The following is a 20,950-nucleotide window of genomic DNA, read 5'->3' on the forward strand; positions in this document are numbered from 1 at the left end:
ATTTAAGTGGGTGGATAAGAAGATAAAAGAATTCTGAGAAAAAGCAGATACTGAGAAGCAGAGATTAGAAATGTTGCCTCCTAATCCGTCTCTGTTGGCATCCTGAGTTTGAAACGCTGAACATCAGCCCATAAACGGCACCAGGGCTTCGGAATCTGCAACGGCCAAGGCGGTCCCCGCTTTGCTTCGAACACGGCGCGGCTGTGGGTCACAAGGCCTGCATCTGACCACCAACACGCCGAAACTGACATGACGACACAAGCAGAGCAGCCACCCGTCCCCATTCCACACTGCAGTGCCCGCCCTCTCTGCCCAGGGCTTCTGCAAGCAAACTACACAAAACAGACTTTTTAAAACAAAGTCCTGAGCCCTTTCCATGAGACGGTAATTAGTTGAAAGCTTTATTGATAAAGGTTTAAGCTTAACTCTATAATACATGATTTTCCAATATATTCCTTAATTTGACAGCAAATAGACAATGTTTTAGAAGGGAAGAGAAAGGGCTCTTTAATCCACTAATTCTTACCTGACTCTGAAAAAGGAAAAGACTTCAATGTTATCTACCTTTAGTTCTAATCAGAAAGCACCATCACCTGCCCCAAACTGTGGGTCATTTATATAGGACAGGTGAATATCAGAGGTCACGTCCACTCAGTTACTAATAGGTGAAGGTAGGGATGATAAGAGAATCTCAGAAAGGGGTCTGCACAAATACAGACAATACGCCATTCACCAGTGGAGATAAAATTCCCATCCCTACAAATTCATCTGTTTGTACTGCTTCAAACATGTTATATAAACTACAAGGAAGGAATTGGCAGGTGCTCCAAATTTTTCCAACTAGACCAATATCCGACTGTAAACACTGCCTCAGTGTGTGTTTGTGGTTTAGACAAACACAAAGAGTGCTCAGTGGGTTATTTTTAGGGGAGGTAGGATAAAAATACAGCACTGTCTCTCAAAATCTATGCTTCACCAAATCTGTGTTTCACACATTTTACAACTTCCTAATAAACTTTTTGCTCGCACTCAAAGACTTAATACTACACAGAACATTAAAAATACATACGCAAAGGGAAGCACGTTAGCCGCTCCCTCCTAAAGGGCATCTGAATGGAAACTGCTCATTGTTAAAATACCAGGTTGTGAGTCTGCAGGGCCCACGGCCCGATGTTACCACCCGCCTTTTGTACAGAGGACACTAAGATCAACCAGGGTAAAAAAGAACCCAAAAGCTGTTTTAATGTTTTTCACTATGAAAGCGAAACAAGATGCAGGTGATACAGTATTCTTTCTCCTTAGAATGCTCTGGACCAGCTCGCTGGGGGGAAACTGACCAAAGCAGGCTGAGACTCCATGCAAGCTGAACAAGCAAATGCCCCAGGTATGGTCACTCAGCTAAGAACCTAAGATCAGAACTGACCCCACGGGAGCCCACACAACCACACACTTGCTTCCTTCAGACTCCAGACCCCGGGGGTCTGGGGAGCTCTGCAGGGCAGAGCAGTGATAGGGGAGTCGGACCATGATTTTCTTTGTAAACTTTTAATTTTGGGTTAGCTTGAGATGTATAGAAAAGCTGCAAAGGGTACACACAGTTCCCACAGGCCGCTCACCCACTGGTAACATCTTTCATTACCTGGTATGTCCGTCCTAAGTAAGAAACCACTACTGGTTACTGACTAACCCCAGGGCTTATTTGGAGTTCACCAGTTGTTCCATCAATCTCCTCCTTCTGTTTCAGGATCCAATCCCGGGTGGCACACTGCATTTGGCTGTGACAGATCAGGACATCTGCATGTGTTCACAGGCGCCTGCAGGTGTGGTGTTGAGCTTCAGACTCCGCCCCTGGTCCCAGCATCAGTCCTTCGCTTAGCCTTTCCCACAAACGTTCAGGACCAACGTGAACTTGATGCACGCTGAACACCACGAGAGGGCTGGTCTATTACGCTCCTCTCACACAAAAGCCGTATGCTTGGCACTTAAGGGGTACAGGTTTCCTTTTGGGGTGACGAATCTGTTTTGGAACTAAATAGAGGTGGTGGCCCCACAGGTCTGTGAAGGTACTACCATGTTTCCCCGAAAATAAGACCTTAGCCCGGTATTAATACAAGACCCGGTATTATGTGATATATATCATATTATATTGTATTATAGCTGGTATTATATTATTGTGTTGTATTGTATTGTATTGTATTACATTACATTACATTATATTATACCCGGTCTTATACTGTAGTAAAATAAGACCAGGTCTTAATTTTTGCTCCAAAAGACGCATTAGAGCTGATGGTCCGGCTAGGTCTTATTTTTGGAAAACACGGTAAAAGCCACGTGACTGTCCACTCTGAAGTGGTTTATGTTATGCTATGTTGTGTTGCGTTATGTTACGTTGTTACGTTACCTTACCTTATGTTATGCTGTTATGTTATGTTATGTTATGTAATGTTAACTTCACCTTGATTAAAAGCAAGGCCCTGCACTCTCTAAGCTACCCGGCGTACCTCGGACACAACTATTACTTAAGTGGGAATAACATGGGCCCAGCTTGCAAAATCATGTCCCTCCTCCGCATCCAACCCTTCAAAGGCTTTGCATTGAATTGAGACTAAAACCCAAATTCCGTTCCAGGACCTGGGAGCCCCAGGCTGCCCCCGGCTCTGCCTCTCACCTCCTGGCCCCTGCAGGCTCCCAACACGTTGGCTCCCAGCAGTCTCCAGAACATGCTTCTCAGCAGCAGGTTCCTGGGCTGTGGCTCCCATCGCCTGGGAATCTGGCTTTTCGAAGCACCGGCTCCTTCTCATGCTTCCTGTCTCCGTCAGTTGGAGTTTGCCCCAAAGGCCTCCTGTGACCACCCCAACGTAAAGGCGGCCCTTCCGGAGTTGTTGATCACAGCCCCCTCGGGAGAGCCTGCAGTTACCTTACTGAATTCGCTCCCTTGCCTGCCTTGTTTTCCCCGGTAGTCCTAGCAGCTAGCACAGTGCCTGACACATGGCAAAGGGGCTCAAAAAATAATGGCTGATGAACCTGATGAGGCAATGAATGACATCACAAACAGCTCTATCGTTTGCACTGCTGGATGAAAGCAGAGACAGAGGATGTATGAGAACAGAAGGAAGCAGCTGGGGCCTTCGGGGGAGGGAATGGCCTGAGTACTGGGGAAGGGGGTCGGGGGAACCCTCAGAAGCCCCAGGAGTTGGGCTGGTCCAGGGACCGGCCCCTCCACCACAAGGAGCTGGGAAATGGAGTCGATCGAGTCACATTTCATTTTTTCCTTACATTCCCGAAACAGTATTTTCTGAGGAAGCCTGCTATCTGAAAAGGGAGTCACCAGAGTGTAAAGTGGGGTGGGCCAGCCTGCTTCCCGCAGCCCATTCCTGAGGCATCTGAATAGACCACAAGGACTCGAGAAACAATATAAAAACTGTGGGTTGAGCTCGGGACAACTCAAAAGCCTCAGATTTTTTTGAAAGGTATAATTTACATATACAAAATTTGTCCTTTGTAGGTATATAGTTCCATAAGTTTTGAAAAATATAGTTGGGAAATCACCACAATTAAGATACAGAGTATTTCCATCTCTCAAACACGTTCCCTCGTGACCCTCTGGGGACAATCTCCTGCTCTCACTCCCAGTCCCTGGTCACCACTGATCTGATTTCTCTCCCTAAGGTTTTCTCTTTTCCAGAATGTCACATAAATGGAATCAAACAGTGAGCAGCCTTTTGTGTCTGCCTTTTCTCACTTCTTAAAAACCCCTGGGATTTAAGACCAATGTTTATTCCTCCAAGCATTCGTATTTCCCTTAATGCCCATTGAGTAAGAAGCGAAAAGTAAAACTTACCTTCTGGAATACTTGATAGTTAGACTTGGACCATATATCAAGCTGGGGGCGGGGAGAAGAGACAAAAGTACCATTAGCACCACTTTTAGAATTCTGGACTTCAGAAGATACTGGAATTACTGTCATTGAGCTTGGAAAAAAATCGTGATTATAGGCTTACAGAATGTTGGGGTTGCAAGGATCTTAAACAGCCTGCCTGAATTGGCTCTTCCTCAGCCGGCCGGTGATTTAAGGAGACGACATGAAGGGACGTGTGGGAGGCAACGGGAGGCACGTGTGGCGTCCGAGGCCCCACGAGCTGAGCCCCTGCTCACTTCTCTAACCTTGACTCCTACCATGTTCTCTTGTGCCACTCAACGTGCCAAGGGCAGTCCTGTCTCAGGACCTCTGCACCTCTGTGCCCTTTGCTGCGACTGCTTTCCCACAACCCTCACACGGCTCCTCCTCCTCTAGCGCAGACGTCACCTATCAGAGAGGCATTTCCCAGTCACTCTGCCTACGATATTATTCCCACACCTGTTGTCTGGAGTCTCTTTATTCTTTCAAAAATTTAAAATTTTCATGGCATTTAAAACTGCCTGAAACTTTGTTTACGCTGTCCTGGTACAGGCCCTAGCATGTCACAGGCATGGGGAGGTCTCTGCCGAGGGGAGGAAAACTAGTAGCTGCTGGCTGGTGAGCCCGTGACCTGTGTCATGTAGGGTGGCATGCGGGGTCTCAGCTCCCGCTCCCCACATAAGGACGCAGGACATCGTGAGACCACAAAGGAACACCCACGGAGCCACAGGTAGGGGAGTCATACCACTGTATTCTCGCCGGCAGCTGGGTTAGAGACACAGGAAGCAGGAGCCACACGATCTGCAACCCGCTTGCTGGTGCAGCCACGGCAGTCACATCAGTGGCCAATGGCTGACCGGTAACAGCTGATGGCCAACCAGTCACAGCTGACGGCCGTCTACTGCCTGAGCCAGCACCTTTCCACGTGACGCCGAGAGCCTGGAAACTGCTCTCCTGGCTCTGTCCCCACAGTGTACCTTTCCCTGCCCCCATTGCTGGTCGCTTCTCCTCCCTGGGTTTCCACAAAAGCCTGCTAAGTGAACCGCCCCCCCCCTTCTATTCTGGTTAAACTGCTCTCCAGAAAGATGGTGTCAATTTTCAGTCACTGCCCCTTCGCCCGTTACCTAAACCAACTGATGAGGCAAGAATTTAAAAAATCTTTAGGCATGAAAATTTTAATTTGACAGGTTAGCAATTTGTAGGGGGAAAAGTGCCACGTTACCTCCAGATAAATCTGAAGGAAAGCTCAGAAGAAACATGAAACGAGTTCTCTCCATTATCAACTCTGCTGAGAGCAGCCCTGTTGGGCAGCTCGCTGGTCGTGTCTAGGCGGGTAAGTCAGGTTCAGATTCGGCCCCAGTGCAGCAAGTGAGCCCAGGGCTAAGAAAATGCAGCATTTAAAGACTATTCTGAGATTGCAGATGAAGAAGAATAACATTTTGTACCTTTTAGTTCTACCAAATCACTGCCAAGATGACAGGAAGATGACAAAGCTTCTCAATTTCAGGAAGAGAAACATCCTTGTCTGAACTTGGAACTAACAGAATTCTCCTGCTGTTTGCTGAGGCTACAGCTGTGTCTTCGGAAGATCCCCACTGTTTAGCCTCCCTGCCTGTTCACGTCATACAGAAGCAGACCAAGATATAAACCCAGGGCCAGGAAAGCAGAGGAAAGGCAGAATCAGCATACAGACCGAAAAGTCATCGTTTTTACTTGAGAGATAAAATTATTTTTAAAAACCTCCAATACTGCAAAGGCTTTACTAGAAAAATCACCTGGAGAGACATATGCATAGGTTTAATTAGGACAGACTCTCCAGCTTAAGGGTGGCTTCTCAACACACAGCACACTTACTTAAAGTGAGTAGCTGCTGGTTTGGAGAGGCGGCTTCAATGTTATTCAGCACCCTTGGGAATAGTCCCGGCCATCGGGGACAGAGGGACGTTGGAAATACGCCCCATATACCAGGTACACTTGGGCAGGAAAGGGAGCCAGTAACAATAGGTTCCCTTCTTGCTGCAAAGGCACAGCAGGCGGTTTGTACTTGATTTTCTGCTAGATTTATGCCAAAGAAAGCCACGTAAGTGAGCCTCGTGGAGTCGGTGCCCTGCCTCTCCTTGGGGTCAAGAAGATTTCAGAAATTCATTTCCGGGAGCCGGACTGACCCAAGTGAATATTCATTAGCTTCAGCTTATTTGCTGCACAGGGCACGGCTACCAATTTTTTGCTGGCTGCGATATTAAAAAGGAGCGTTCTGGAAGCTGCAAACTTCCAGCCTGACGAACAAGAAATTATTCTGAACTATAGTGTCAGGAAAAAGAAAGTAAAGCATCCCTCAGTATTCTGGGCAAGTATTAAAAAGGTCTTAAAACGGAAAAGCCAGCCTTATGGTAACTGGTGGCAGAACCTGCAGTCTTGGCAGCGGCCGCTGCGACTCAGGATCGGAACGGGTATTTTCAGGTGGGAATGTGGTCTCTTCTCAGGTGACATGAAAACAAACCGCACAGATGCCCAATTGCTTTAGCACAGACACACCTGCTCCCAGGTCAGTCATCAAGATGTCAAAGGAAGAACTAGTGAAAACAATGACGTTTACTCACTGAAAAGAAAAATCAGAATGACCCGACATCAGTAGGCTGGGAATTCTAACTACCATGATGGCCCCGCTGTCACAAGCAGCGAGGGCAGACGCCTCTGCTGAGATCACTATGCATTTAGCCTGCACTGTTACCCACGTTACCTTTTTAAAATCCTCCCAGCAATCGCGTGAGGATGGTAAGATTATTTCCAGTTCACAGACGAGGAAACTGAGGCTCAGAGAGTAACGTAACTTGCCCAACCTCATGGAGTAAGGTGTGGTGGAGATTTGAACACGGGTCTGTCTCCAGAGCCCCGCTCTTAACCTGGGAGGAGGGCTGCCTTCCAGCTGGCATTCAGATGGAGGCTTGGAGCCCCTCTACCCGCCGCCATGCTGTCACAGCTCTTTGGGAAGCACTTTTGCAAAGTTCCACATGACAAATCTGCTTCGAGGCCTGCAGATGTGACAATCATCACCACTCAAATTCACTTAGCAGCACATGAAAATTTTGACAGCTTATCAGAAAGTTACCAATTCTTCATTTCAAAAAATAGTACAATGAACTAGAAATTATCTAAAATTGACACTTCCAAATCAAACTTGTAAGCCTCACAGGGACTTCCACTTTTAAAGCTTTTATTTATTCGTAGCTTCATCTGGCGAGGTCAACAGGTGATGCGTCAACAGGGGTAGGATGCCATCAACCAGCAATGGTGATGGATTCCTCCATGGTTACTCCAGTTTTCAGAACCATGAACTTCCATTTGGTCACCTTCTTAGGCCCGCCCACCCTCCCCGGGAGAGCAGAGGAGTGAACAGTTCTTTCCAAAGAAGGCAGTGTTATGGGTCTGTTATTCTTCAACTTTTCACTTTCAATCAGGACATACATTTGTCACCAAAAAACTGCTGAAAGTACAATGGCAGGGCATCCTCTGCCTGTGAATTAAACCGGATTCCCCTGCCCCACTCGCGCCCTTCCCCCAGAAGTAACGAGAGGCCATTTTTCTGAAGGTCGTCTGAACAATTTCAAAGGCTATAACAAATCAAAATGTTCCCTGCATCTAATATCAAACGGGGCTGATGCCAACACTTATTAGAGAAATCAGATTCAAGCTTCCCCCAACCCCCTCGACCCAAACACACACACACACATCCAACTTTGAAGTGGGAAGAATGCCGGGATCCGAAATTACCCTGGAGACAGAGCTGGCTGGCTTTGAAGGTTCCCTTTGATACCACCATTTCTTTTCCTCCCTTCCGCTAGGAGGCTGAAAGCAGCCTTTTTTCATTGATATGAGATAATTAATGAAGCTATAGCATTAACATAACCTAAACCCCCTAACAAGATAAATTCAACCCAGACACTTACATTTCCTCAGTTAGGTCTGACCCGTGTAAAACCAGGACGATGGCCATTCGGCCCAGGTCCACCTTGTCACATGCTGAGTCATGTCTCTTCGCTTCTCCCTGATTATAGTGAGTACCAGTCGGGAAGTCTTAAAAGCATTTTTATATTTTAAAGGAATTAGTCTACCGGGGCTTGGTATCAAAAATATACACCACAGGTAGAGACAGGCCGACTGGGGTAGTGATGGTGGTTGTTACTGCAAAGTGATAGCCTTGCTGGGGTTCTGATGGGGAGAAAAGCCTGCCAGGTCTGGAAACCCGGGCTGGGGGGCCACTATTGTGAATAAGGATCACTGAACCTTTTAGAACGTGCGGGTCGCTTTGGGTTTGGGGGACACAGGCCCCTGTAAACCCACGAGAGGCTTTCCAAGCCACACCGACCGTGTCGGCGGCTGTGCTCCTGAGACTGCAGCAAAATGCCACCAGGCAACCGCCAGGCAACAGCTCAGCAGATGCGAGGCTGCTTCTCGGGAACAAATGGCAGCTGCAAACAACAAGCTGTCTCGTGGACCGTACCTTCAGGCCGGCGGCTCCTTCCAAATGGAACGTGTTATTTGGGACGAACCAGACACTGCAACACGTTACCTGCAGTAATGCCTATGTGTGTGGAAATACACGTAAGCTCACATACACCAGTATCAGTACTCAAAATAGAACACTAATAACAGCTGCACAGCTTCATTTCTACCGTTTGTAAAGTGCTCTGAAAAAAAGAAGGGGCTAATCAAATTGGCCAGGATTAGATTCTGGGCAGAGCAGTCATTTGAGAGCAGCTCTGCCAAACGTGGTTAATGGACTTTTAAAATAACAGGTGGACTCAGTCCTTCAATCCTGCTCTTCCCAGTTTGAATGCCCCACTTACCACTTGGACTATGCGCGCAGCTGTAAAGGGGTGCAGAGGCCTCCTGTGCCACATTTGTCATGAGAATCACGGTACAGTTCAGGTTCCCAGACACACACTCATTTTCTTTCTGATGAAGGGAGAACCCATGCTACTCTCTCATTAGGAAGATACGCGCCTGTGCCCATGTGTGAGTGCCCCCTTTATTCTCCGATTTATTTACGACTTCACTCCCTGCTGCTTGTTCTACTGCCCGTCTCTAATGTTCGTTTCTCCACTTTTCCATTCCAGCTAAAGCATTTTCACATTCCAAGCGGCGTGTTCATTATCCCCTCCCACACATCACTGGGCCCCTGTGTTCCAGGCACTGAGGTCCAGTCTCGGGACACAGTCAAGGGATGGAGTCCGGGCCCTCAGGAGCTCCTGGCAGATGCACGTTTGAGATCTGGCTCAGTGAGACTTAGGCAAGTCCTTCGACTGTTCAAGGTCTCAGTTTCCTCATCTGGAAAATGAGTCTAGGATTCAATAACCACTGTAGGCAAAGTCTTGCTTTAGCGCTGCCTACCAGACTAACATACGGAATACTCCTGTTAGCATTTTATTAATTTCAAGATAGACATGTAAAGAAATAGTCATGATGCACTAACTCTGGTTAGAGAAAAGGACTGTTAAAAATGCTATGGATGGGGCCAGCCCAGTGGCTCAGGCGGTTGGAGCTCCGTGCTCCTAACTCCGAAGGCTGCCGGTTCGATTCCCACATGGGCCAGTGGGCTCTCAACCACAAGGTTGCCGGTTCAACTCCTTGAGTCCCGCGAGGGATGGTGGGCTCCGCCCCCTGCAACTAGCAACGGCAACTGGACCTGGAGCTGAGCTGCGCCCTCCACAGCTAAGACTGAAAGGACAAAAACTTGAAGCTGAACAGCACCATCCACACCTAAGATTGAAAGGACAACAACTTGACTTGGAAAAAAGTCATGGAAGTACACACTGTTCCCCAATAAAAAAAGTCCTGTTAAAAAAAAAATGCTATGGATGTACTAATGATGATGGTAATTTATGCCGTGAGAAGAGTCAAACACAGGCCTGCCACCTCCAGAGCACATGCTCATATGAGGGGAGAGTATGAGAAGGAAGGTGGCATTCAGCCAGTGTAAATGGAAGAGTCAAAGTTTGTCAGGTGGACGAGGAGGGAATGGCACAGAGGCGAAGGGCACACAGGGTGCAAATGTGTGCGAGCTTGCAATGTCCTGGGAGCCACCAGTGGCACAAAGGGCTGGACAGGAAGACGAAATGTGTGGCAGACAAATGGTAGCAGACGAGGTCAGGAAGGAGGCCAGGCACCAGATCACTAGATGCCTGGCTCAGGAGTTTGGATCTCATTCTAGCAAACAGAGGTTTCAGAAGTTTGTTCTGCCAAACCCAGTGTCATAATCTGCTCGAGGAATAAATGAAGACAAAAACAATCTGGTGGTCAAGTAAGTTAGGAAAACATTGCATAGTATAAACCCCTCGCGGGAGACTCAAAAGGCACAGGAGTGAAGGAAAGTCTGAGAATTTATTTCTACAGTCGAGAAACCTACGGAAATCTCCAACCCAGTATTTCACAGACTTTTTGGACCATAGAATGCTTTGTGCCTAACATCTATTAATACCTTCCTTTCCTGCTTTGGGAGGGCTGCTTTGGGCAATGGGAAGAGAGCGAAATGCCAAGAAATCATACGTTTGGATGTGTACGTTAGGAAGACAGCTCTGGAAGCCAAAGTGAAGGGCAGACCGTGGAGAAAGTAAGGCTGCAGACTAGAAGTGAGAAGGCCAGAGCAGGGATTCAGCTGAGAGATAATGAGAACCTAACAGGAGTGGAGATGGACAGGAGCGGGCCAATTTGAGAGACATTTAAGGGGGAGAATCACCAGAACCCGCTGACGGACTAGATATGGGGAAGAGGAGAAGGAAGATCTGCACAATTAGGCAGTGGTAGAGTGAACCAAGACAGACAGCGGAAGGACGCCGAGTTTAGGGAGGGAGATGACGAGGTTAGTTTTGGACAGGCTGAGTCTGAGCACATCTGGGGAGGAGCAGTCTAACATAAGAACAAATCAGGAGCGATCCCTGTGTGGATGACACGGGAAACCAAAGGGGTGGATGAGAACTGCAAAGGGGCAGAGCGGATAGAGAAGAGAACGCGTGGGAACCTGGGAGGCAGGGAGGACTCCCCAGGGCCGCTGAGGAGGAGTGACGAGGGAGAGACGCCACAGGTATACCTGGGAGCCTACTTTGTCATAAAAAATACGAGTTATCGTTTATCACGTATGCAGTGTCAAAGTGCTAAGGGCTTTGTACGTGGTACTTTGGACGCTTTCGGTATGGGGCGGTTACTATACCGTTAAACATCTGAGGCAGAGTAGGTAAGATCTCTATTCCTTATCATCTAAATTCACAATATGCGTCATTTGCATCCTGGTTTTTGGTCTTTTGTGGCACGGGCATTATTATGTTACCTAACTTTTTATGTATTTCTTCTTTATCGCCCCGTTTCACTTGTAAGTCCTTTGAAGGGCAATGGCTGTTTCACACCAGGTATGACTATGAAGTTGCAAACCTTGGACAAAAGCCACAAGAACCACATTTCTAAGTGCCCACCGACCAGGGGGCCTTGGCTTAGGTACCAACTTCCCCAGCACTGCTCTGCAGTTGCTAAGCAGTTTAGAATTTCTTGGTTAGAGCAGCCATGAGAGTTTACGAATCATACATACAACAGATCACTCCTGCCCCGATTATCTATTTTCTTCTCTACGATTGCTCCGAAGACATTCTGGTTTTCCCAAAAGGAAAAGGGAAAGTCTCCCCTTAAGGAATACTTCGCTATCGATGGGGAGACTAATGAGAATTTGGCAGAATACTTGGAAGAAGAGTAGCTTCCCAAGTTGACAACGTTAGTGTAAAACGTGGAAATGCAGAAACGCTGGGTCACTTGTTCAAAATCTCGTTCCTTTATGGGTCATACTTCTACCATAACGCAAGGTTACGTGCTAAGCTACATTTGTCATCTTTTTTTGAAGAACATTCTATCCTCATTATAACGTGGCCGTTGGGTGGTGAGCGCTAGCACTAACAAACTTTTAAATTTTAATGGGATTCGTGAAGAGAAAGGAAGGCTCCTGAGAGAGGGGCAGACAGAAGCTCGGTGCTGGGAGGTGACCAGGGTGCATCTGGGTGGGCATCTCAGGCAGTGCTCATTACACTGTGGAAGCGAACACAAATGAAGGCTGTCAGCTCCCATTAGCGTCCCTGGACGCTCTCCACAGAGCCATATGGGCAATGTGCAGTCAGGAGGAACCAGGGGTCCGCGTGGGTGAACTTTCAGAAACAAATCACCCATGGAAATGACTGAGCTTCTCCCAGTTGCGTATTCAGTATGTGCTACTGAGGAGAAGCACCTTCCCGAGGCCTACTTGTTAGTTTCATGGGAAAAGACTGTCTGAAGTTGTGCGTCAAATTAACTCAAATTTTCCCCATGGTTCTAGGAAAAGCGAAATGCTGAACCCTGGGCTATTGATGTGCTGCGCCACTAAGCAAAAAAAAAAAGAAAAAAAATCTATTTCCTCAGAAGACACATTTAATGAGGCAACTGGGGTCTAAGGTGATAAATTAGAAATTCAGCTAAGGCCCTCAGTTTAAAGGAAAAAGCAGAAGCTTGATGAAAAATGCAAGGGGCGAGAGAGATGATTTTGTGAAGCGTCATCGTCATACTGATACACCCGGGCCCGCGGGCATTTCCGCGCGGAGCCTCGTGTTCAATGTCACTCCTCCGGGAACAGGCCGGGCACGGCGGAGCGCTCACCTTGCCGTCTTCTGCGTAGACGTTTTCGTTGTACCCCTTCACTATGGTTCGGTCAATGAACAAGCTCCGCATGACGACGATCACCTTCAACACCTTCCCCAAGGTCACCTGTCAAAACACACGCACGACACGTGACCGCTGACAAGTGAGCACACACGCCACGCGAAGTCGCGAGACACTACGTGTGAGCATCCTGAAGCGTCGCGGAACAAACTCGCAACAACAGAAGTTTTTCCCTAACCACTAAAGGTGGCGCGGCCCCCAATTCATTGAACTACCCTGAATTTATTTATCATTTTGACTTATAAACGCTCAGGATGAGTTCCACAGGTTTACTGTCTGCTGGATGAAGTACCATTTCCTTTATTTTTCTGTCTTAAGATTACCTTCTTCGAAGGCTAGCTATGATTCTGGCATTCTAGGAGAGAATGAGCACATCTGTGTTCATATTACGCCATGGCCCTCCCTACGTGCACCCACAGATTACGAAGAGAGTTCAATAGAGAGATCAAAGGCGGGCACCAAGTACCCCCTGGCTGAACTATCGATTTGTAAGAGCTGGGAAGAGGAGCAGAAGCAACACCAAATAAATTCTGAAGGTAAATGGACAGTAGCGGGATTTTATCTCCAAAAAGGAACATGATCCTGGAAATACATTTAAGTGCTTTTATTGTTTTAGAACTTGAAGTCCATATTATGGATTGAAAACAAAAAACCCCACCTAGAAAAGTGCAGTTTCATACATGCCAGGGAAAAAATAACGTGCCGTGCTTGCTGAATCAGGCTCAGCACCAACAAGAGAAACAGCACCGTCCTTTCTTCTGGGGGCGCAGGTAGCCCTTCCTATCGTTTGCCAAGCCTCTTCTCCTTTCCTAGATGAGACCCTAGAAGGAGACTTGGCACAGGGTCCACTGTTCCACTGAGGCTCTGACATCACAGAATTAGCTGAAAAGGGGCTTTGCTGGTCTAAGTGAGACCAGAGCCTCCGACCCCAACAGCTGTCTGTTTCTGGGGATGCCACCTCAACTGTCCTTTCCTATGTCCCCAATTCCTTGTGGTTTTTCAATTGATTGTTCTCAGTAACAACTGCCTCTTTCATTGATTAGTCTCAGGCACCAGTGAACATTCCTTCAACGACTTCAAGCTCTGAGTTGATGTCTCTATTTATATGCCTACAATGGCACAGGATATAAACTGGGCAAGAAAAAGATACGATACATTTATTTACATTTAATAGAATATTAAAAAAAACCCCATGTACAGTCCTTTAAAACATTGTGATGCCAAGTAACACCTAAAGGGTCGGTTCTTACAGAACTGGAATCACCATTTCAGGATGCCAATAAACGAAAGCAGGAACAGCACATCTATCTCTAGTTTACCTGCAGTTTATCGGAGGCAAGTGAAGGAAAGGAATCCAGCTATAATTTTGTAATTATCAGCACTGAAATGAACAACCTCTCAGTAGGCTCCAAAGGGTCACTGTTTTTAGCCGCATAGTTTAACTGTCTTTGCTCATAAGCACAGAGAGCTAAGCAATTGTGTCCTTAAAAAACCGAAGTCTGGCTGACTTGAATGAACTGATAAATTGCCTTAGTGATTTCTCAAGTTTCTTAAGATGGAATTCAGAATAAAACACACTACAGATACTAGAAATTTTATATTTGTTTTTTTAAAAGTGAAATTTTGGTATTTTAAACTAATTATTAAAAAGTATTAGTAATAATGCTTATTGTTAGATGGAAAAATCTAAAATTAGAGAAAAAGGAAGAAAATAATTGTTCCAAGTCATTCAAAGATAATCACCATTAACATGTTGGGGTACTTCCTTTCTTTTTACTAACAAGGATTTATGGTTTTTGAACTTCTAACATGTTTATAATTGAAGCCACATATAATTTCAAATCAAATTGTTCTTTAAAGTTATGAATAAGCATCGTTCTGTATTGCTTTGCAGTCTTCAAAACTGGCATTCCATACTGCACCCATTCTAGTCAGTGGATAGACTATAATTTCTCCTGCTTTTTGGACATTAGCTGCTTTCATGTTTTCCCTAAATAAATACGGCTGCAATATACACTATTGTTCACGAAGCTTCCCTACATTTGGGATTAGTTCTTGAGGACAGATCTGCAGAACTGTGATGAGTGGGGCAAACAGTACAAATATCTGCTGGTTTTTGATACAGTCTACCCAAGTGCTCAGCACAGGGCCATGCCAACCAGAAAGGTATGAACCCACCCATTTCGTTTCGCTCTTGCCAGCCATAGGTGCCGTTAAATCAAAGTAAGAGAAAATAAAACCCAGCCCCTTCAGAAGTACCAACTTAATTGATTCCTTGAAGTCTTTTACTATGGAAGAAATAAAAAACATACAAAAATAAATGAAATAGTATAAAAGCCCCCATGGACCCATCCCAACTTGAACAGTTACACCTCTTAGTAAATCTTGCTTCACCCCCATCTGTATTATTTTGAAACCAGTAACAGCCACGGTAGCATTTCATGTGTAAATATTTCAGCCTGCATCTCAAAAAGATAAGGGCTCCGAAAATAAAAAAGTATAGTAACCATGATGACAACCCACATCTAAAAACCAAAAAATTCTCCAATATTATCAAAGCTACAGTCCAGTCAGTGTTCGAATTTCCAACAGCTTCATAAATGCTACATGTTAAAGCTGGCTTACGTCAGGACAGGAACATGGCACACACAATGTGATTGGCTGGCTGTCTCATAAATCTTTCCTAAACGAAAGGTCTCCCAGCCTCTAGCCCCTCCCCACATTTGACTGGTTGACGAAACTGGGTCTTTTTCAACCTCGAGTTTTCCACATCTGGATTTTGCTGATGGCCTCTGCATGGTGTACTTTACATGAACCTCCTTACTCTGCTTCCTGCAAACTGGTAATTAGATGGGATTCAGGCTTGATTTTCTCTTTTGTCCAGAATACGTCATGAGTGGTGTGATGGTCTATCCACTGGAGGCATGTGAAGTGGGGCGTCTCGGTGTGACGCTGGCCGCTGCTGACCCACAAATGCACGAGGGTTATAGGCCCTCTTTTTCCAATGCAGTCATTCCGTCTTCTTTTACTAGCTGGAATGCTTTTAGAGAGAAAAACTTCCCCTCATCTACTATCTGGTTACCCAGTGGCAGACTTTATTACATAGGAAAGGCAAGATAAATGCTCAATTCTTTTTCTTTACCAGTTTTCAAAACAATGCACTGGTTCACTAGTTCTCTTCCAATATAGATGGGATTCGTTTTTCTTCCCCTAACATTATTATAAACTCATAGATGTAAACATATTTGATGTGTTTCTGTTTGATGCAATTATTTTCTTACTCAAATCGTCCTGTCTGTGCTGGTGGCCTCTCCTTGATGGGGAGTCTTTTCGTCTTAATCCTAGTCTCTTTGATGTCTTCCTTGCTATCTGGTGTCTGATATTCCAGGCTGTCTTACACAATTCCTGTCTGAGGTCATTTCCTCAAGCAGCCCTGGGTATTTTCAGTGGGAAATGGTATTTTAAGACCACAATCAGGGCATGAAGGGCAAGTAATTTTTGATCGGTTATAACTTTTCTTTTACGAATCTGAATTAGGATGAATCTTTTCCTTTCCATTTTTTTCTTATAATATGCGTACATACATCTCCCCACCTCCCCAGTGGCTCGTGCCTGTACTGGGCTATAGCAGTTTATGGACAGTGTGGTAAAGTCTCGCTCTGGTTTACTTTTGTCTTTCAAAACCATAAAGCTCTACAAATCTGTTCACTCCTATATTTTGACAGAGCCAGAAATGACCCTGGTGCTCATGTAGGTTGAATATACACATAATTACACCTTTAAAATTGTAATAGGGTCAGTAATGAAACTATATATGCAAATTTGAAGCCTAACGTTTTGAGGCTTGAGAATCAGGTCTCAGCTCTGCTACTGGACAGGTTGGCCCAGGTTCTGGCCTGCCTTCTCTGCATCGCACTCGCCTCCCGTCCACCAATGGAGAGGATGACAGCCTCATCTCAGCATGGCTAGGAGGAGGCACTGAGACCACGCACTGATAAGGCTGTGGTATTGCGCCTGGCACAGAACAAGTATGGGCTCTGCGGCAACTCTGCCCAAACACTTGTCAGGACTTCAGAGAGTGAGAGGCTGGAAGTCAGTCAACATCAAAGCGGGAACGGGTGTCTCCCACACAGTGGGCTTGCCACTTATGTTAATTTACTTTTCTGCTGTCACACCTGGGGCTAAAGCGAAGCTGCAGACAGTGGCTGACAGTTGTGCTGGGCCCTGAGGTACGAACAAAAATGTGCTTCCTGGTGCAAAAATGACTGCTGAGCAGAAAGTTTGCAAGCCTGAGGGTCAGGGCAGTTTGGGAAAAGACAGAAGCCAACATGTGGGCTGATCTAACTAGACCCCCCCAACTCCCAAAGGAAGCCAGTTAGAGCCAAGGTCAAGTGAACTGGGCTTCAGTCCCACACCTACCACTTCAGTGCAGGGTGTCCAAGGGCAAGTTAAACAACCTCTCGTGCCTGTTTACTCAGCTGAGAAACGCAGAGAGGCCTGTTGAGGAAATTAACTGAGCTGATCTGTGAAACGTGTGGCTGTGGTTGTGTGTGGTGTAAAACGCAATGCAACAGCTTTCGGCCTCTGTTTCTCTTCAGAGTGTGGTGCGGTGGACAAGTCAGTGTGAGCACTTCAAGTTCGGCCATCAAGAGAGCTTAACCCATGTTCTCTAACATTCTTTCCAGCCCTCACACCACTCTACAATGACTCAGGTTCTCATGTATCTGATGCACGAGGTGGTAATGACCTTGGAGTTCTGGTAAACTGACACGGCCTCACCTACAGGCTGATGGACACCGTCTTGCAAACTAGCCACCGCGGCCGTGCTCACAGGCACAGCGCCCAGTGACAGGGGCTCCAGGTCGGTTCTTGGCAACTGCGATGGGATCCCACAAATAAAGCTAATGCCATCTGGTAATGAAGCAGGCTTGCTGTTGCCAAGGTAACACTTCTTCTATCCTAAGCAGCACATTTCCAAAGAGCTCACTCAACAGTCCTCTTGCATCTGTCCCCGTGAGTGTTCAGCGGCCAGTTCTGAAGAGTCCAAGGGAGCACCGGGCTTCGTCAGCAGGAACTAAGGTGAACTTGAAAAGGAAGCTGCCGGGCCGCCCGGCCGGCCGTCACACTTCCGGGCACGTGTGCCTACAAGTGCTTGTCAGGGCCCGCGACGTTCTGGGCAGCCAGGGCTGCCATCGGTGGTCTTCTCTATCTGGTCTTACAGCAGCTGCCTGCCAAGCTGCAGTCCAGTCAAAGGACTTCTAGTTCACTTGGCAAGTCTCAAGGCAGGAAAGGCAAAGGGGGAGCAAAGGTGAGGACAACAGCAAAAACACTGAGTTCCGCTCTGCCGCCACATGCTACCGAACACACCCTTAGCACATCCGGTAGTGGGGATGGGGTCCACACTGGTCGGCATGTGAGCTCAGCAGGTGAGAGACGCTCGTCACCTGCAACTTGTTCCGCCGGGGCTTGTGCATGGGGAAAGGCACTTGAAGTCGAGCGCCATCTGCATCTAGGATCCAGGGGCCGTGAGCTGACCCCAAGCTTATGTGCACGAGGAGCCCAGGACCAAGGGCAGCAGGCCTGAGGCGGCATAAAGCCCATGTGTGGGAGGCGTAAAGGCAGCCGAGTATTCGTCCTTCGGACAAAGGCTGCATGGCTGAGCTCTGCTCCGCGGCAGGGGTATGTTAAAGAACAAAGAGGCCAACCATATAGCCATCCACAAATGTTATTTCCCAGGTACAGAAAAGTCCAATATGTAGGTACCCTGAAGGGGCTGGGGGTACGTTAAAGTGTAGTTAGAAAGTGTACACGTTTTGCAAAGTGTAGTTAGAAAGGTGGGGGCAGGAAGCGAGAGGCAGAGAGGCATATCTACAGAAGTTTAGGAACAGGTGCCCTTCAGTACAGTACTAAGAACCTTCTTCTTTGTACTAATTCCAGAGAAAGCAAAAGATAAAGTGAATGATCCCAATAAGCATTTATTTATTGAATAAGTGTTTGTGCTACAGGAAACACTGGGTGAGGACACTGATTCAGAGAATCGTATAACTTAAGAGCTGGAAAGAACTTAAAAAATTATTTTACCCAACGCTCCCCATTTTAAAGGGGTAAACTGAAGCCCAGAGAGGTTAAGAAGTATCAAATATGGCTCCTAGGTTGAAGGAGGCGACGAAACTGACATACGATGAAATAACGGGGGCACACTGGTGAGCCAGCATGTGGGGCTCATGTGTCCTTGAGAAAGTTCGGGGGGGGCTACATCCCTGAGCTGTCTGGCACCATGGGAAAAAGCGGGGTTCGGCGCCTGCTCAGTGTAGCACACGTTCTGAAAGGAAGAGGTGGTTGTTCAGCTGAGCACTCCCCAGATGGCGTCCCATGGAACACTCCTCCAAGAGGTGGTCCTGGAAAGTGTTCTGAGCCACCCAGGCCTTCCCTGACACCTGGGGGGTCTTCCCCAGAATAATACAGATTTGCCCTTGGCCTTATGACGAGGCCAGGGGCACGCCCCTGAGGCTGCAGCGCTCTCCATCTGTCTAAGAACCCCGGGATGCAGCCCGGGCAGGTGTCTTATTTCCATTCTTAATAGAAGAAAGCTGAGGTTTCAAAGAGCTGAGCGGAAGGTCACTGCTTTTCTGTGCAGTGTCAGAAGCCTGCCTCCTGCTGTCCCCACCTCATGCCTGACCCACGACCCCACCAGTGTCTCTATATCACAAGAAATGGCAACCACGGAGCCTTGGGGCATCTAACCCTCCACCTGCCCAGCCATCTTCTCCGGGTCTCTGGAAAGCAGCTCAGAACCTTGCTTTGCAAAACTCCCGTTTCTCTCACCAATGGCCTCAGACTCACACTCCGGACCCCACCTAGAAGATGCCAGTAGAGCACTTGCCTCGTCTTTAATGTTCTTTAAAAAGTTAGCATTCTGTATTCTGCACAGCTGCTAGGACGAGGTGTTATCACAAAATACAGTGAATGTTTAAATAAACAAAGTATTACAGTGAAGACACATTGCCATTACTCCCCTCAAAATACTCCCCGTCGCTTTGAACACACTTATCCCATCGTTCTTGCCACTTTCTGAAGCAGTTCTGGAAGTCCTCTTTCCTGAGCGTCTTTAGTTGTGCTGTCGTGGCTGCCTCGATGTCCTGTATCATTTTGACTTTGGGAAGAGCCAGAGGTCACATGGTGCCAGATCAGGTGAATAAGGTGGACAGGGGGACATATTGTAATGTTTTTGACAGAAATTTCCATACCAGAAGCAATGTATGACATGGAGTGTCGTCATGATGGAGGATGAATGAAGTGAAGACACTCACGAAAGAGGACTTCCGGAACTGCTTCAGAAAGTGGCAAGAACGATGGGATAAGTGTGTTTGAAGTGAGGATGAGTATTTTGAGGGGGATTAATGGCAATGTGTCTTTTACTGTAATATTTTTTTTTTATTTAAACATTCACCATATTTTTTGTATCATACCTCGTATGTGTAGTCCTGACAGAATTAGGCTGGGAGAATTTTCTCTAAATAGCAGGTGTTGAGAAGCTGCGGCAGCAAGGGGAAGTGGAAACTTAAGGGGTACCAAGGGAAATTGGCCATTGCTTCTTTCCAGGAAAACTATAAAACTGGATATAGCCAAGAGAAAAGTGACACAGACCAGCCCTGGAAGGATGACACTCGGGCGAAGCTGAGGTGGAGAAGATAGCTGGCTGTCGTGGTCTGAAAGAAGCGGCCACCATTACTGCAAAGGGCTGGACAGTAACCAGGTCGGAGAAAGGAAAGGGGGCTGCGTGACTTGGGAACCAAGAGGTCACACCAAGGATTGTCAAAGAGAAACTGGATGTTCTTGCGGGCGGAGGACTCATTTTGCTCAACGGGACCGATCACAGAATGCAAAGCAACGCAACATGTGAAAGGAAAAATAAAGCAGCTCCCACATAGGGACTAGATTTGAAATACAAAGTTGGTACAGCCCCAAGAGCTGAGTTACATTTTGCTTTTTGACAAAGACCCAGGAAAAATGAGGCAGATAAGCTGACCTCAGGTTTTGTCTACCAACAGGTCAGAAAATCAACTTGCCAGCAAGGCAAGAGAGCCTGGACCCTGGGAGAAAAACAGACCTGAGCTTAGATGTTGGCTCTGCCCCTTCCTGGCTACGTGACTTGGCCTAATAAGCCCCAGTTTCATCGCCTGTGAACCCAGGGTAAGCCTCCTGTGAGGAGGACATTCCACCAGACGTGAAGTGCTTAGCACAATGAGACATCTCCTCACACTAGCTAGAATGGCTATCATCAACAAGACAAATAATAACAAGTGTGGGAGAGGCTGT

At 46.9% G+C, this 20,950-nt stretch overlaps 1 protein-coding gene across 2 annotated transcripts in view; it reads right to left on the reverse strand.

Annotated features, from left to right (window-relative positions):
- MED27 (mediator complex subunit 27) overlaps positions 1-20,950 on the reverse strand; it is a 191,358-nt gene that overhangs the window by 17,420 nt on the left and 152,988 nt on the right. Inside the window, exons 5-6 of one of the 2 annotated variants that reach the window (XM_033123816.1) lie at positions 12,569-12,676; positions 3,845-3,886 (exon numbers count right to left, since the gene is read on the reverse strand). In XM_033123816.1, the coding sequence (XP_032979707.1) occupies positions 3,845-3,886; positions 12,569-12,676 (150 nt within the window). The remainder of the gene's footprint in view (positions 1-3,844; positions 3,887-12,568; positions 12,677-20,950) is intronic. The other variant, XM_033123817.1, reaches the window with a different exon arrangement.

Source organism: Rhinolophus ferrumequinum, chromosome 12 (genome assembly GCF_004115265.2).
Source record: "Rhinolophus ferrumequinum isolate MPI-CBG mRhiFer1 chromosome 12, mRhiFer1_v1.p, whole genome shotgun sequence".
NCBI classification, from domain to species: Eukaryota; Metazoa; Chordata; class Mammalia; order Chiroptera; family Rhinolophidae; genus Rhinolophus; species Rhinolophus ferrumequinum.